Source organism: Antrostomus carolinensis, unplaced genomic scaffold (assembly GCF_000700745.2).
Source record: "Antrostomus carolinensis isolate BGI_N321 unplaced genomic scaffold, ASM70074v2 scaffold13981, whole genome shotgun sequence".
NCBI classification, from domain to species: domain Eukaryota; kingdom Metazoa; phylum Chordata; class Aves; order Caprimulgiformes; family Caprimulgidae; genus Antrostomus; species Antrostomus carolinensis.
The window spans coordinates 42,668-60,739 of NW_010296641.1; the positions used below are offsets into that span (position 1 = coordinate 42,668).

General features: G+C 38.5%; 1 protein-coding gene across 1 annotated transcript in view; it reads right to left on the reverse strand.

Annotated features, from left to right (window-relative positions):
- The window catches only part of LTBP1 (latent transforming growth factor beta binding protein 1), a gene marked incomplete at its 3' end in the record, with an annotated part of 74,090 nt that overhangs the window by 41,954 nt on the left and 14,064 nt on the right, over positions 1-18,072 (reverse strand). Inside the window, exons 10-13 of the mRNA XM_010178359.2 lie at positions 15,742-15,861; positions 10,439-10,561; positions 8,354-8,476; positions 2,854-2,976 (exon numbers count right to left, since the gene is read on the reverse strand). Of these exons, the coding sequence (XP_010176661.2) occupies positions 2,854-2,976; positions 8,354-8,476; positions 10,439-10,561; positions 15,742-15,861 (489 nt within the window). The remainder of the gene's footprint in view (positions 1-2,853; positions 2,977-8,353; positions 8,477-10,438; positions 10,562-15,741; positions 15,862-18,072) is intronic.

The following is an 18,072-nucleotide window of genomic DNA, read 5'->3' on the forward strand; positions in this document are numbered from 1 at the left end:
AAATTTAGACACATGGCTTATTCATCCATCATCACAGATATTAGAATTTCTTATTCTTAACTGTGTCTTTTGTTGCTTAGATTCTGGCTATTGTTACAGCCATACAAAATGCATCAAGTGATTTTGATAGATTAGAAAAATTAGGATTTCAATATCATAATCTCAAGACCCTTAACAGCCATTATAGAATTTTCTTTAGATACAAACTGATTCTGTCCTGTGTGTAAACATTCGAGGCCAGTGTCTTGAAGTCATGGCACATATGCGGAAAGAACAGAGGCAGCTCAGGGAAGGGGAGGATCTGTATGAGGTGCACAGGGCAAAGTTAGTGCACTGCACTTCATGCAACACCTACATGTATGCAGTTTTCTCTGAATTCACAGTAAACGCAGACCAATGACATACTTCGTGAAGCTCTCTGAAAGTCAGGAGACCAGCAATGACAAGGACAGTACGGTACCTTCTCAGGACCGACACTGCTCTCAAGACCAAGCTGTCAGTTTCTTAAAACTGACAGAAAAATACTGGAAACCAAACCAGCTGATTACATAAGGTAGAATGATGTATTAAAAGACAGGAAAACAAAATTAACATTGTTAGGGAAATCAACTCTAATTTGTCTGAAATTGGAAACTACACATTTTCTAATGTTTTGGACTCTTTTCAACTTTGCTCCTTACCAAAATGCATGTTCCTAATTTCTAGTCTAGTCTAGATTCAACTTGCAGACACTGCATTCTGTGATAAATTGGCTAGTTTAATTCAATAGCTCTCTACTTTCAATTATGGTTTTCTTTTAACATAATAAGGCTACGATCAAGTCACCTCACCTTCCCCCCCCAACAAAATGAGCAGTTTAAAAGCATTCAATCCTTTTTCCCCCAGGCCATCATCTTTTTTGGGTCCATCTCTGACTCTCCTCAGCTGCACAGCATCCATTTTGAATTGTGGGCACCAAAATGTACAACAATGTGCCAAGAGCAGTTGTATTTGTGAAAAATAGAGGTAAACAAACCTTGCTTACTCCTGCTGCATATTATGATTTTTTTCAATCTTCTGGGGAGTGCATTAGTCCTACTGGCCACAGGGTTGCACTGGAAGCTCATATTCAGCTGAGTGTCTCTGACCCCTAAATCCTTCTCAGTAACTGTGCCCCAGAAGGAAGTCCATTATCAATCAAGCACGACAGAGTCCTTCTTCAATATAGAACTGGATATATTGAAATGCATATTGTTTGTTCATACCCAGTATACTGTGTGATCAAGATCACTCTGCAAGTGGCGTATTATTTTACCATGCCCCTAATATCTCCAGGTAAAGTCTCTCAAAAATTGTATGTTCTTTCTTGTTATTACAGAACTCTGTTAGAAATAACTTTCAGTCATTTAAAAATATCTCAGTTTAGCTGCTGCTTTTGAAGGTACTGTTGAAATATAAAGAAGTCATCATTTATGATATGAGTACGGCTAGATTTGTCCAGTACAAAATACTGGACAAGAAAATATACTGAAGATTTTTATCTTTGACAAATAAAAATTCTACTATTGCAACTGGTAGCAGTTTAACAACAAGTAGTCAACACAGTAAAAAAAAAAACTCTAACCATACTTAATTCTGCTAGCCAAAGATCTCCTTTTATGTTCTTTCACTGTATCCAGTTCTTTGCTATTCTAACTTGTTAGTATTCATTGTATCAACTCCTCCTTCATTCCATTTGTTTTGATATTGATCTGGCTATTTCTCAAGCAGTTTTACTCCTGTCTGCAGTAAGGTATTATTTTTCAGCATTGGTGGTCTTCTTTCTGAAGTGTGGTGTTCTTACCTGAAATCATTTCCAATTTTCATTCATATTTTTCAGTTAAAAATACTGTCTATACTGTCTGTCCCTTAGTTGGGTCATAAGTGCGTTCAGTTTTTTTATATTCATCCATTTAAAACATGAATTCTATATACTACTGCTTTACATAGTGGAGTGAATGGTATCAAAGCTGGCACTGATATATAGCTTGTGCTCAATACTCTTTTATTTGCTAAAGCAAGGTCTAATACAGCACTTCCATATGTTGAATGCAACATTTTCTGAATTAGAAAGCAGTCACATAGAATACCCAGAACTTTTATAGGGACTTTACTGTTGGTTGCACAGGATCCTCAACACAGATCAGCTGGAATACAGTCTCGCAGCTGAAGTCTAAACTGCACAGCAAAAGCAAAGTCCAGTCTCCTGGTCCTCCAGTCATTTAGAGCACAAACATGCTATCACTTTCCAGCTCTAATACCATGGTTTTCATCTCATAAAAACAGATGGCAAAAGGGACTCATGATGCATGCCTGGGTGTTGTGCCAACATGCAGCTGGGATGGTTCAGAACTAAAACCTGGGAAGTATTTTTCTGGGTTTGGCAATGCTGACTCAGCCTCAGGTAACACATTCTCTTCCTCCCCACCCATCCTCCACAAAGCACCACAAGTGTTTTAGAGGTGAGAGAGGGTTATCTATTATGACTTGACGCTAACTGTACTCCTCTTTCTGTTACATCACTGATTCACCAGCATAGGAAGTTCTGTGAAAATAAATGTTTCCAGAATTTTGGAAAATGCAGCACTGTACCTCTGTTAATTCGAATACTGATTCTCTTTGAAGTTATGAAGGCTGAGGTTTCAGACTCTTGAAATAATTTCTCAGCATGTATTTACAGAGAGCAATATAAAACAAGAAGAGCAAGAAAGCACTATAAATGATAAATAAAATGAGCTTCTCTTCCTTAGCATGATTGGTGACTATCATAAGTTATGCCTACAGACTTGTACACTTATAATAATGATCCAGGCATTTTTTATAGCTATTTCATACCTTGACATCCCCTATTTGCTATCTGCTGGAAACCATCTGGACAAGTGCATTTGTAAGACCCATCAGTATTGATGCAGTTTCCTCCAAGGCAAGTATCACTGTCTCGAAGACATTCATCAACATCTGAAATAAAAATGTAACTGAATTATTAAATGATGCAGAAACTGATAAAACTTTTAATAGAGATACTTTGATACTAATGTAGCAACTTGAAGCTACCATGCCCTTTAACAACTGTGTGCATGTGTGGAAATCAAGTTTACTACACTTCATGATGTCCTTTTAATTTCTTCTTCATCATATCATCAAACTTCTTGTATTTCTAGAGAGTTTTAAAATTTGAGTTTGTATGTAATTTGTTCCTAGTTCATTCCCGTCTAACATGTGCCATCTGCATCTCATGAAAGCTATCATACCAGATCTTTATACCACTTCTTACCCTACTAGAAGGGTTACTGCGGTACAGTAATGCAGTTAAAAACAAATTCAAGCAGTTGTACATTTAGAAGACAGACACAAAAAATGCCTACTAATGCAAATTTCTGGTTTGCAATATGCACCTTTGGACATGTTTAGACAGAGATCCCTGAGCCAGAAGTGACTTGACTCAGACGTCATCCAGACCACGGGCAAGCCCAAGCACAGCTGGTGTATCACAGAATGGTCGGGATTGGAAGGGACCTCTGGAGATCATCTAGTCCAACCCCCCTGCCAAAGCACGTTCACCTAGAGTAAGTTGCTCAGGACAGCATCCAGGCGGGTTTTGAATACCTCCAGAGAAGGAGACTCCACAACCTCCCTGGGCAGCAGTTCCAGTGCTCTGGCACCCTCACAGTAAGGAAGCTTTTCCTCATGTTTAAGCAGAACCTCCTGTGTTCCAGCTTGTGCCCGTTGCCATCACTGGCCACCACTGAAAGGACTCTGGCCCCATCCTCTTGACACCCGCCCTATATTTATCAACATTAATAAGGTCTCCTCTCAGTCTTCTCTTCTCCAGGCTAAGCAGACCCAGCTCTCTCAGTCTTCCCTCACAAGAAAGATGCTCCAGCCCCTTAATCATCTTTATGGCCCTCCGCTGGACTCTCTCCAGAAGTTCCCTATCTCTCTTGAACTGAGGGGCCCAGAACTGGACACAGTACCACAGATACAGCCTCACCAGGGCAGAGTAGAGGGGGAGGAGAACCTCCCTCGACCTGCTGGTCACTCTCTTCTTAATGCACCCAGACAAGACATGCCTGTGGAGACTACTCACAAAACCACCATGTGGACAGGAGGTTTGTAGGACAGGGACCACACTGTGAGCACTGCTTTGCTAACTGACTTTTTCATGCAGTTCATGTGATGCAATACAGCCATTTTGCAGGCGTAGCAGTTTGGTCACAAAGCTGAACAGCTGCTTTTGCACAGTGCTGCACCCAAGCCATAAATCGAGCTCTAGAGTCAGGGCATGCAGGTCTAGCTCCCAGCTGCCTACACACCAGGTTCCCAGCATCAAGCCTCAGGCCTGTAGACCCTGCCCTAGTGTCTTGATGTGCATGGGATAAACATGCTGACTGACAAGTTTCAGGATACAAACTAGATACAAAGGAATCAAATATTTCAAGAACAGGACACTGGCATTGTCCTACCTAAAGTCTTTTCTTCCTGTTGTCTTTCAAAGGGCTTAAAGGCAGCACAAGGGAGAAAACAGAGCACAGCTACTGTGAGTATAGGATTAATTCAGCAAGTGCTTACATTCCAGTTATATTATTTTGCTTCACTACAGCTAAAGATCAAAAGGTATTTGATGACTGCGCCTCTAAGTTTTAAAAGCAAACAGAAAATCAGAGAGTCAAATAAAACAAGCATCTCACAAGCAACTTTCCCCTGCCTCCACAGTGCCCTACCTCATAAGTCACTGAGTCTATTGCTCTGATAATGCAGATAGTTTCCTTTGAAAAACAGTTATCAAAGACTTTTTCCACTGCCTTTGATTATTCTGATTTCTTAAGCATGGATTTTAGCTGATTAGAATTGTAACTTTTTCCTGTGCTGCAGGAATGAATAACAACTGTAATTAAAAAAGAGGACATGACCTCATTTCTACACATATCTCTGGAAAACCCACACTATATCAAAGTGCAACTACCCTTGGGATTTAATCTATTTGATAAAAATAAGAAATAGGAATAGCTTTCTTACATAAATGAATGTTACTGCAGATAAAACCGCACTTAGTGCTGACAAAGTTGTGACCTTCTGATAACCACATGTTTTATAATAATTTTCAACTGAGAAATAAATTGTGGTTTATGTAAAACAGCAATTAATTTTGACTAGGAGCATGAGAAAAAATTAACGACTCCCTTGCGCTGAGTTAATGCCAAGTCTCACAACAAGGCGGCGTCTTCTGCCAAATTCAGTCAAAATGCATCATTTTCCATATAGAATACAAGCCTCCCTTTCTCCGATGCAACTCTTCACAGGTCCTATGGTTGCTGCACAAGAACCTCCAGAAAAATCCGAGACAGTAACTCATGCTTGAGACATTCAGTACTTTTTACTGCCCTTTACACATGCATGTCTAGAACATTTTGGCTAACAAGATCTCTGAAGGCTCCTAGGAGAACACTGGAGCCTCCTCTGCTTCAGACTCTTCCAGTAACCTGAGTTCTTTGAGATGTACAGTCTATATTTAAGTCCAGCTGGTGCATATTCATGCTTCCTCTCAGTTGAGACAAGGCCACAGGTTCACTCACACTTTCTGTTCCCTCATATTCAGAGCAACACAGAGCAGAAAGTCTCAAGAACAAGATGCTGAATGAGAGAGTAAGGCAGAAAGAAAATAAACATGCATGTGGTCATGCAAGACCTCTGATTACTAGAAAGCAACCTCTTTTTCTGTCTTCAAGTGGAGGGTTGTGTATACATCTCACCTGTGGATGGTCATGTACTTCCAGGTTACTAATGTCCCAGCAGACCATAACAAGTCTCTACTGGTACTGCACAAGGGAAAAGTTCTTCAGCCTTGGATAACAGGGCATACAGGGATTTACAAAAGGAATGGACATATGGACTATTGCTCTCAAGATAGAACTGAAGGTATGAAGGCCTTATTTTCTCAAGAGTTCAGCGCAAGGATGCATACAGAATATGTATACTGCATGTATGCACCAATGTATAGAACAATTATTTGCAAATTACCATTATTCTTAAACAAGTGAAATACTGTGCAAAGACTTCCAGACAAAAACTACTGCCAGAGAGTTGCAAAAAGAACAGCTGAAAATGAGCGCAGCATCAGTCTGCCAAATTCTGCAATATCCCCAGAAGTTTGCACAAGTGTATAACGATCGAACCAGCAAACTGCTTCTTGAACTGCTACTTTTTTAAGAAAACTTCTGAAGTAGAAGAAATCCTTATTAAATAAACAAGCACATTTCTTGCAAGTGACTTGGCAATCACATCAGCTTTATAGTCGGATACATTTTTGGGTATCCTCTGATGTGACAAATGTCCATCCCTGAGTCTTTGAGAAACTGGACAGAATTTGAACCACTCTCTTTTCACACAACCGTGTGTGATAGTTTCACTAGGCTATACCCACAGCTTTTGTCATCCCTTTCCTGCTTTCTCTATGAAGTGTTAGAAAACTTTAAGGTAAACAGGCTAATCCAAAAATCAGAGGCCATCATGTGAAGAAACATTGGTTGTCTTCTCAAGATGATTTTCTCTTTATGGAAGCTCTGCCCTGTAGTCCATGCACACATCTGGCTGAACTAACAGTCAGCAGGAAAGTCATTTTCATGAAGATGGGAACATGGCTGAGAGGCTGAGGACCTCCGCTGATATGAAAAGAATCTGAGATTTAAACCTGTAATCAACAGAGTTCTCTAAATGTGCACTGAATACTTCAAGGAGCCTTCAAAAATAACTACATTACAAGGTGAGGAAAAGCAAGAGAGATGAATGTCTAGCAGATAAAGCAGTTGCACAAAGCATTCTTACTGACAGCAGAACAAGCATAGTCTGTTCAAACTTAAGTTTTCAAGGTGCAAAAGCTGTTCATAATATCCTATACTTCAGAAAATATTGAAGGGATATAATGAAAGCACAGAAGAATTACTTCCACTTCAAGAGATGAATACATTTTGTGTAGGATTTGTAATATTTATAAAAATCTTCGGTGAACAAACTGTCTCTACAGAAATTAACTGCTCTGTCACTGCATGGAGAACCTGAAGATATGGTTACAGACTGTTGCAAACGAGACAAAGACCCTGGGGTCAGGGAGCAGTTTTATCTTGTTTCTTTGTATGCTCCAATCCCTCTTCTTTTGCCTTGAGAGCTTCTGAAATTATTTTTTCTTGAAAATTGCCCTTGAACAGGATCAAGGAAGAGATGAAGATAAAGCACGGACCTGTCCTGACAAATCATTGCATAGTGACAGAGAGCAGCAATAGTTACCATGACTTCTTGGGCTATATGAAATGCACCAAAGTAGACTCAAGAGAAGTTCTAGAAAACATTTGGTCCTCAACTACAATGGATTACAATTTATTTCTATATTTCATTTGCTCTTCTTCACTACAAGGTGGTTTAACTCACCATTTCATATGCTCCCACATGCTAACGACATTTACTAATTCAAATTCTCTCTCTGTAGACTTGGTGGTTTGTAAGGCTTCTTGCTGGGGGAACCAAAATGCTTGAAACGTACCATGTCAGGCAGTATAGTCAATGATAGAGAAGGGGGAGGGAGTAGCTTTGAAATAATTCATTAGAAAAATCTTCCCATTACTGGACAATTAAATAGTTCTACTTTGAGAGGTAACAGGATGTTTCTGTTTTCTATAACACAGCATTTCTCCCTACATTTACTGTACATCTTTCACCTCTTATTTTTGTATTTACAAGCTCAGCATTCTGAGACACACACAGCATTTCTCCCTACATTCCCTACATTTACTGTACATCTTTCACCTCTTATTTTTGTATTTACAAGCTCAGCATTCTGAGACAGTGAAAGCTGTGAGCTCCAGCAGATCCCCCTGGAGCTCATCCTGTACTACATATTTTCTGCTGCCAGTGCACATGTGGGATTGTGGTAGTTGGCTACAGGTTCCCAAAACCAGCTGGAGACGAAGTTTTAACTTAGCAGGCCCCCATGTGAATAGTGTATGCTGGCAGAAGCTTTTGTAATACAGAACCTCTGTGTCAGAATTTGAGCAACAAGGTTTGGAAAGGCTTCATTGTTTTTGGTAACAATGTCAACTGCTCTTCCAGTCTTACTGTTGGAAACACATGTGCTGATTTCTTGTATGTGGAAAGATGACAGGGACTATTTCTCAGAATCCATTAAATATGTGGCTGTGTAGGTGGGGACTGTTGAATGGCTGACAGTAAACTATAAAGAAAGAGAAGCAACATATCTTTCTGCCCAATTCTGAGAAGAGCTCATGCCTATAGCTGAAATACTCAAGATCTTATTGAAAAAAGTGTCTTAAGTCCACAAGATTACCTTCACATTGATCTCCAGTAGATGATAATGTGTAGCCTTGGCTACAAATACATCTGAAAGATCCTTCTGTGTTCCTGCAGCGTCCATTTGTACAGAGTGATCTGTGCTGGCATTCATCTATATCTGTAGTAGAAGAGGCAGTGAAAACATAACACATCTGATAATAGCAATTACCAATCAAATGGTGCAATAACCAATTCTGAACAAATCAGCAAGGCAGAGTGTCAGTATCCAGTACTGCTTCTCTTGGTCTTATTTATTAACAAATGCAGATAGTCAATATAATGCATAAAAATATCTGAAATTGCAGATTGGATGTTTTCCTTGAGATGACTGCTTTCAGCTTTCTCTCCTGTACTGTCAATATATCCCTCAATGCACAAATGGGTACACACAGACACACAAATACACACACATGCTGCTTGAGAGCTGCTTTTGTTTCTTTTACATCTAGCAAAGGTAACAAGCTAGCCACTCCAGTGAATCAGCAAAACCCACAAAATACTTTCCAGAAGGATCATCACCTTTTAACAGGGTGTGGTTTTGAGATGCACACTGACAGGCTGTTCCCTATTAAGTTGTACCTTAAGGCTCCTTTAAATGCTTGCCTTGTAACAGTATTAATCCTCTAAGTATGGGGAAATGTCTCTTTGCTGCCACAACCACTGCTAATCCTCAGTGCTTTGGTTCTCATAAAATGGGGTCAGCCTGAGTTAACAGATGGATTTGAACATAAAACTTAAATTTTCCTATGAAAAACTCAAAATAGTGGAGGGGAGTGGCCCTTTGAATTCATAACATATGTCTTGTTTGAGCTAGGAAGCCTCCTTTCCCTCACTTATTTATAAAATACTTGTTAAGCAATAGTAATTAAATTGATACGGTGGGTTCCTAGTCACTTCTAGGATCTAGGCACAGCTGAATGTCCTTCTGAAAATATACTTCAATGCAAACAGGAGAAAATTACTCAGTGAGGTTTTCAGGTCTGTGTTATGGCTACACAGTCTGACCTCTTGAGTGACGGTTTCTTGCAACCACAGAAGTTTTGAATTTAAGGATCACTGAAATCTGTAGGGCTGCATGAAGCATCTGGGCACATGTACAGGTCCTTACTTTAAAAGGGTGCACTTTAAGAAGAACAGTCTGCACATGCCAGCTCAGCTTGGCAAGGGCCCTGCTGTTCCATGAAAGGCTCAGAGGAAGCAGTCAAACTTTGTCTACATACTTTCCCCAAGACCAGTCTGCTGTGTGTCCTGGACAGCACATTTAACTCACTCAAGACTCTTAACTTACACTGATGTTTTGTTTCAAACTTCCTGACAAATTTACATGAACGATCATTTAGTTTTACAATATTATTTTTAGCACTCAGAAGTCTGAAAGTGTTTTGTGCTACACACAGACACTTAGGGAAGGGTGAGGGGAAGGGAAGAGAAGAAAAACCAACATCTGACAAGAAATGTTCTGTTTTCTGTGTGCTTCTACAGCTTGGAGACATTCTTCCAGATTTTCACCTCTGGGGAGAGGTTTCAACAAGTCCCCCCCTCATAAGGAGAGGGATATTCATACCTCCTGTACACACTCTAGGTTCTCTCTCAGACTACTCTGCTCTGACTTCAAACCTAATTTTGTTCCACTGGAGCAGTCCTGCTGGGAATTTTAGAGGTGGAAGAAATATAGAACCTGATACTTTGGAGGTACAGGTACTGTTCTTAGAAATACAACACCAAACTGTCTCTCTACTATAATGTACTACTTGAAATGCAGTGACACCAATGCAGGCATCAGCTCAGTGTTAACTGACCCTGCTGAGTTCCAAGAGGGTGCAGCCTGGGTTTTTGCAGAAGTTCCAATTTAGCAATATAAATATTACTACATGTTCTTGATTGGCTTTATAACAAATGTCAAAATCTACAATGTGACCATAGAAGCCATAAAATGGAAATATACATTCTTACATTTTTGGTTATTTAGCTTCAGTGTTGTACATTAGTTGTTTCTCCATTAAAAGGAATACTATTAGATGAAAAATATTATCTAAAAGGTGAGTGCAACCTTATGAAGTTTAATAATATTCTTTCATACCTTCACACTGATCCTCTGATGTAGAGAGTCTGAAACCTTGGCCACAAATACATCTGAAAGACCCCTCCATATTTTCACAACGTCCATTTGTACAGAGATTGCCATACTGACATTCATCTATATCTGTGAACGCAAAGAAAGCATAAGTGTATAATTAACTTCGGTACAACCATCTTTCAGTTGAGCTTGGGAATTTATTAAAATTCTGCCATAAGCATGGTTATATCAGTTTTCCTGTATATTTTGACCTTGTAAATTCTGCAGCAATTCTGATTTTAAAAAAAGGATTTGAACTTGAGCTGCCTTGTGCTTAAATACTTAACTATATTCAGAGCCCACGTGACTAAAACAATGCTTTCATCACAGTACTGCAAGGACTGCAGTTTAGGCTAACTAACCCTTTCCTTTCCTTTCCTTTCCTTTCCTTCCCTGCCCTTCCCTTTCCTTTCCTTTCCTTTCCTTTCCTTTCCTTTCCTTTCCTTTCCTTTCCTTTCCTTTCCTTTCCTTTCCTTTCCTTTCCTTTCCTTTCCTTTCCTTTCCTTTCCTTTCCTTTCCTTTCCTTTCCTTTCCTTTCCTTTCCTTTCCTTTCCTTTCCTTTCCTTTCCTTTCCTATAGGAATTGCACTATGAACTAACTGTGTCCACATCCTTACCCGAATAAGATTATTTTGCCCATAATTCTCCCACAGTAGCTTAAACCAGTCCAACTTTAGTATAGAGAAGAGGTCAGCAAGTGCTAGCATGTTGATCCTTGCATTACACAGATTTACTCTCAGGATATGTACCTGTGATAAAAGCACTAGCAGCTGCCAATACCTTGTAACTACAACCACTAATCCTTCTGCTATTGCAAGGAACAGTCCAGAAAAGCAGACACAGCTCATGCTGGCAAGGCTGTGTGAGAAGCTGTTCTCTCTGAAATCATTTTTAAAACATGTGTTCTGGTCAGAATCCCCCAACCTGCTGCCTTCACTAGTTTACCTGAAGCTTACGTATGGGTCTAAGGGAACAGGCAGGTCCTCTCGAAGCTAGAACAGACCTCAACCACATCTTCTGCTGTTGAGTTTTTCTTGATTTTTTTAAAGCTAGGTTGATTAATGTACAGGATTTAGAGGAGTACTCCAGTGCACAACTAAAGGCTATATGAAACACAAGTACATGTAAGACCTTCTTAGATGACATATTTCAAACAGACTTAAAGGAGGCAGGTTCTAAAGGACTCAGCTGATACCTGAAGAATTTACAGGGGATTTCTGCACTTCATGCAGGTCCCCTTGTAACGCTACTCTATATAGGCAACAAGGAACTCTATTGGCTTATACCTTCATAACAAAAGTTTTAGAAGCAAAATCTCTCTTTATGTACAGGAGGACTTGAAATAAACTTTTTTTTTTTTTTTTTCTATAAACTATCCCACAAACACCTACTTTCAGCATTCTCTGAAAGAAGGGTATTAACTAGACAGGTCACTCTCTTTAGCCAACATGAAAATGGCTACATTACTATTCAAGAATAGTTTTCAAGTATTCCTTCTGAATGCAATTTGCATAAATCAAAAAAGAAAAAAGCAAATATATAAACAAATAACATATTTTGTTACAAATGCAGCCAGCATTAATTCAGTATTCTAAAATAATCAATATTGTCTTTTTCCTAGGAGTAGTTTTCACTTAATAAAATATTAATTTTCAAAATTTATTTATTTATTTTGGAGATGGAATTAACAGCAAGTAGGTGTCCCTGTTTGTATGGAAAAAACTGTATTTTTTAGCTTCACTGATGCAGAAAAATAATTACACCTTATTTGCTTTTCTGTGCCCAAAATCACATTACTCCCAATTATCCTGTCTTTTGCCACCACAAAGCACACAAAATCTGTCAACATAAAAAAGGCAATCTACTGATTATTTGAGGCACTTGAGCTATTTAGGCAGCTGTAGCAGAGGAAGAACTGGAAAAAGATGAGAGGTCTTTAAATCATCATCATAGTTCTTATTAGCTAGTGTGAATATCTGCAGTAACTGTTTTCCTCATATATATTTATTATTCTTGGCTCTTTACAAGCTTCTGTACAATCTGACTTTGACAAAGCCCATCTCTCCCCAGGCACAAACAAAATCACCATTATGGTCCATATTTCAAATGACCTACAATTCTTGTTTCCTTACTTGAGCCTCTAACTCTGTAAATAAGATGCCTTGTTGCAGCCTGGCCAAGAACACGAAGTGGCATCCTCCCAGGAGATGACAGCACAGATCCACAGGTGCTCTGCCATGGCAGTTCAGTAGGCAATACTACTTACACTCTTCTGCAAGACTAATTTCTCAGATACCTACTGTTGCAAAATGTGCTCACTCAACAAAGCACAACCTTTGCTCTCAATGTATATGATCAATGCTCTAACTCAAGAATTTTTTAAAACAGAGAACCTAATTCAGCAGTCAGGCATGTGAATTTCCAACTAAATAACAAATCTGCTTCTTATAGATTATTTTTCATCTACTTATTTCCAAGTTATTTGACAACAAAGCCTGAAATATTATTTCTGATATCTGGATGGGACTCCAAGAGACTGTCCCACAACACCAACAGAAAAGCCAGGAACAGAACCAAAGTCTTCTGAGATGAAATCCAGAGCTGTAACTGATTCTATTGTAGCTCCCTACAGTAGGGCTGGAGGTATATACATCAGCTCTGCTGACCTCTGAAATTTTCTGATGGAGTACCTAATGCTGTACAAGCTGAATAGTGTTAGTTAACAACATAGCTGCAAAATCCACCACAGTGATAACCATGAGGGTAAAGCAGTCTAGAAAGTTTTGTCAATCAAATTTTTTTCATTTATTTGTCAATACACAGAAGTGTGCTCTAGATTCACATGCTACTTTATTAGTATTATATATCAAGATATATCACTTTATTTGAATGTGCAAATGTGGAAAAAGATGAAGAAAACCTGTGATTGCAAGTAAAGTTTAAAAAAAAATATTCCAAATAGTCCCTGCACAACACAAACACACCGAGGTACCTGGAACAGTAGTAATTTCAAGCTAATGAGGTGTCAGGGTGTGCAGGTGCCACTTTTAATTTCTTCCAATATGCATGTCACATTGGATACTCCCACCTAAACTGCAGTTAAATCTATTCTACCTAAGTCTGAAGTGAACCGATTGACTTGCCTTTATTAAACAAAAGTGGCTGGCTTTAAATCCTGGAAGATTACAATATCAATAACATCAAAGAACTGTAGAATTGTTACACTAGATTTTCTAGGGCATCAAGTACAAGCAGAGGAACGAGCAGAGTTTAAAAAAAAAATTACTGAATACAGCACTGGGGAAAACTAGAAGAGCTGTAACGGCCCTAAACTAACAGCAGAAAAATTAATTCATGGAACAATGGACTTAAATATCCTTCACAGATAACTCGGGAAATATTTTACTTTCCAGTGTATTTAAATTGTACCATATTGCAAAGCTACAGATTTAAGACAAACTCTGTCTGCATTACATTTTCTAAAATGTGTATGGCTCATTTCCAACATGACATAAGTCTAGGATAAACAGAAAATGATGACTGATCATATCACTAATGATGTGAGTGAGATGTCTAGGCTTAGAACATTTCATAAAACAAAGGAAAAAGGGAAACTACATGCAGTAATACAAGGAAAAAAAGTATCAGCAACTTGGAACCAAGACTGAGCCCTTACATTACTTAGTTTTGTTTATAAATCTAAGCAGAGCAGTGACTTCTTTTCTCCCATTCTACTCCTACTAACCTGGTTAGCAATAATAAAACAAGTAAAAGTTATGCCATGGCATTTTCAACCAGGCTATTTTTATAAATAGCTGTAGAAATCAAGCTTGATATTGTGAAAGAATGCAAAATTAAATCAACGTTACATTTTCCAAATAAGGAATTAAGTAACAGGAAACCCTTCTTAACAGAGTGCATTAGCTGCATTCTTTGCAAGTGTAGCAGGAATCCAGGCAGGTGGGAAGGAACAAAACAAAGATGAACATTAACATGTGCTAAGTGAACCACATCAGTTTGCTTTAAACATTCCATAGCTTGTTATAACTCTGTTAAAATCCATGAAATTACGTGTGAAATACATTCCTCCATAGTAAGTCAAATGCCAAGACCAAATAATGTGGCTATGACATGCTGATAAATTTTAACAGGCAGATGTTCAGACAGAAATAATTTGCTATGATATGCCTTCATTAGAAAATAAGGTGGTGGAAAAAGGTATCATCTATACAGAGAAACTGGTGGTGAGGCTCTGATAGCTACACCATACATTTTCAGGTGCTTCACTGCAACCTGCCTCTAGTCTTGCTCCACATCAAAAGCCCATTTGAGGCTGGAGCACAGTAGACACTCACTTTCCAGTGCTATTTCAACCAAAACAATGCTCTTAGATGGCTTTATGAACTGGACCAAATCATAGCAATTGGGAGTGATTAGGAAATGAGTTATGGAAGTACACGGCCAATCTGACCCACAACAACAATGCAAACACCTCCTATGTAGGTTATTAGACACCTGTTTAGGTAACATGGTTTCTCCAACAATTACAAATTATAGGGCACATGTTACACACAGAGTGGACAGGAGGATTCACAGCAGACAGCAGATCCTTCACAACTGAGGTCAAATTTAAGTTTCTGGTAGTGTCCCAGGAAGTAGCACTCAAAACTGCAAGAGATTATTTCTTTTTGCACAATGGATTCATGTGCTCTTATTGATATCTCAAACTTGGATAAAAAAAAAAAAAAAAATTGTCAAAATTATAAAGTGAGAAATCTATCCTAAAAACCTAATCTAAAGTCAGACAAGCTGCCTTAAGATGTGCTGAAAGTTTTGCTGGAAGTACAGGTAAGTTTTATTAATATACTTTTTTGTGAGTATAACTCTCAAACTCCCAAATCCTATTGAAAAGCCTGCCAGTCACACCAATGTGTTAGCACTCTCTTGTTTTTTCCATTTGTTAATACTAGCATTTCACTGAGAATACATCCACTTCAGTTCCTTATTTTCTATTTCAAGAATTTTGTTTTGTAATTATAATTGTATTGTCTGCAGTCTAGATTCAATGTACATTTATCTACGGTAAAACCTGATTTCCTCATATATACTGTGTCTGAGTACATAAAAGTAATTTTAAAAATCTTTTATTTTCAATTATTATTGAATGAAATGGGGACACAGGGCATAGTGCTGTCATCAGGTTGTAACATTGATAGCATAGGAAATACAGCCTCTCAGAACAAGAGATACAAAGAGTACTGAACATACCATGGCACTGTCCATTCCAGCCTCTGAATCCCACTCTGCAAGGGATGCATTGGTAAGAGCCAGGAGCATTAACGCACTGTGCATCTGGACATGTAGGTGGAGTCAGGCATTCATCAATGTCTTCAAAAGAGAAGATAAAAGGAAATATCAGTCAAAGCCATAACAAAACACTGAATAATAAACTAATCTAGTCATTTTGACTGTGTTGATGTTATACTAACACATTTAAAGAGTTGCATCCTTTGTCTGTTAGAGACCCAGGAAGGTACAAGTTTGCATAGATCTGTACCAGCGAAGGGGCATCTCTAAGAAATAAATTAGATCATAGTACATGCAACTGAATCTGAATTTTCTGCTATACTGTGAATCTTTGCTAGGCCCTACATAACATCAAGCAGGTCAGATTTCTGACTTAGATAGGTAAGAATAACTTTGCTTATGTCACCCCTTTACCATACTGAAGTGCCCTGAGATCCTTCCTATAGACAGACCCAAAAGACTTTGCAAGTGCATTGCAATAACAATAAATTTATAACTCTAATTTCTGAAAGCAAAGAGGAATTTTGTATTCTCCTGTGTCCTAGAGTTATATAGCATTTAAGAATTATGTGGACTGTAAATTTAATTGTGTGCATGGTAATCAAAGATGTTTACAGGGAGTAGGGAGTTAATTATGTCTGAAAGAAAGCACATGCAACACACACATCACTGAAGCTGGCAAGGATTAGGGTGACAGAGGGACTTGTTGTATAAGGAGAGGTCCTAGTTTACCCATGACAAAACAAGAAACAGGTCCTGAAAAACTCATGGATCTCATGTCCAGGCCCTGAGCATCTATCAAGAACTTCTTATCCTGCACCAAAGAAACCCACAATATATGCAGTCTAAAACAGACCACATATAAAAATGACTTTCAAAGACAAGTTGCTGTCAACTGACCAATGATCAGAAGATGTTGGAATTAACTGTCTGGGCTACCTCATTCCAGTCTGCTCCTATACTTGAGTATCATTTTATAATATGGTCTTTAATTACACAATAATTATAATCTTTCTTACTAAATACTTGCTTCATGCAGCGCACAGAACTAATGAAATGGTCACCTCTAAACCCAGCTTCCCAAGCTCCTGTCCCCTCCTTGCCCCAAGCTTAGTGGTTGTGTCTTCTGCAATTAAGGACTGCTACTCCTTCCCAGGTAGTAGGGAGGCAATTTACTTCTAGTTTTGCAAAAAGGGTTACAGACGGAAAGTAGCCTCCAACACTTGTAATTTAACTGGAAAATGTTCCAACCTTCAGAGAACTGAACACGCCAGCTCCAAAAAACTCACTGTATGTGGGCAAATCAAAGTTTTTCACAGAATCATGACTGTTCAGCTGAGAATACTTTCACATTAAAAAGAACCAAACAGGCCTCTTCAGCCACTACTATACTGACCTGCAACTACTTCTCAGTGAAACTGCTATGAGATTTTTTTATTTAATTAACAAAAAAATCCACTTCTGCTGAAACCTGTTCTCAGAACTGCCTGGACTGTATCTACCCTCAAAACACAAAACATAAATGACGTATTTGGTACAGAAATTTTCAGTCAAAATAAAGTCTAAATGCTGCAAAACAAGAAAATCACAATCACAAGAAAATTTTATAGGAATACTTAATCATATGCAATGATGTTCAGCTATGCCTATAATACTGTTCGACATAAACAATAGCCTCTACAACAACAACAGGTTAGGCCCATGACAGAGCTTGTGTGAGCACAGCTTGAAGGCAGAATGAAGACGGGGTGAGGAAGTGTCAGTGAACTGTGTGTATTGTGTGCAGCTTGGAGGATTCTTGCTTTTGTTTTTGAAGTGTGGAGGAGGTGGAAAGGAGTTATTTGTGGAATCTGGAATCTGTCAGTAGGGTGACTATGAAGTGTAGGTGTAATGACACGCTGAAATGATTCCCCGAATGTGTCATTTCCTTGGTTTGATGGATTTAGTGTAGGAGGATTTTTCCCTTAAGCAACCTTAAATATCTTTCAACAAAGAATTTGGTTTCAGAAATTACATATTGTTAAGTTAAATGATAAAGGACTACCACAATGCTATTTAGAATACAAGCTAATAAGAAATTTGACACACTGTGATATTCTGATTTCTAACCTATTTTAATCACTGATTCCCTACTGACAGAGAAGATTTGGAAAAAGTATTTGTAAGACTGGAGTATGTGAAACATTTATTGAAATAAAAAAAAAAAGTCTGAATAGAAAAGGAATCTTCTAGCAATGCTCAGAGCAGCAAATATATCCACAGCAGCTTTAAGTTGTTTATTTGCTAGGCAAC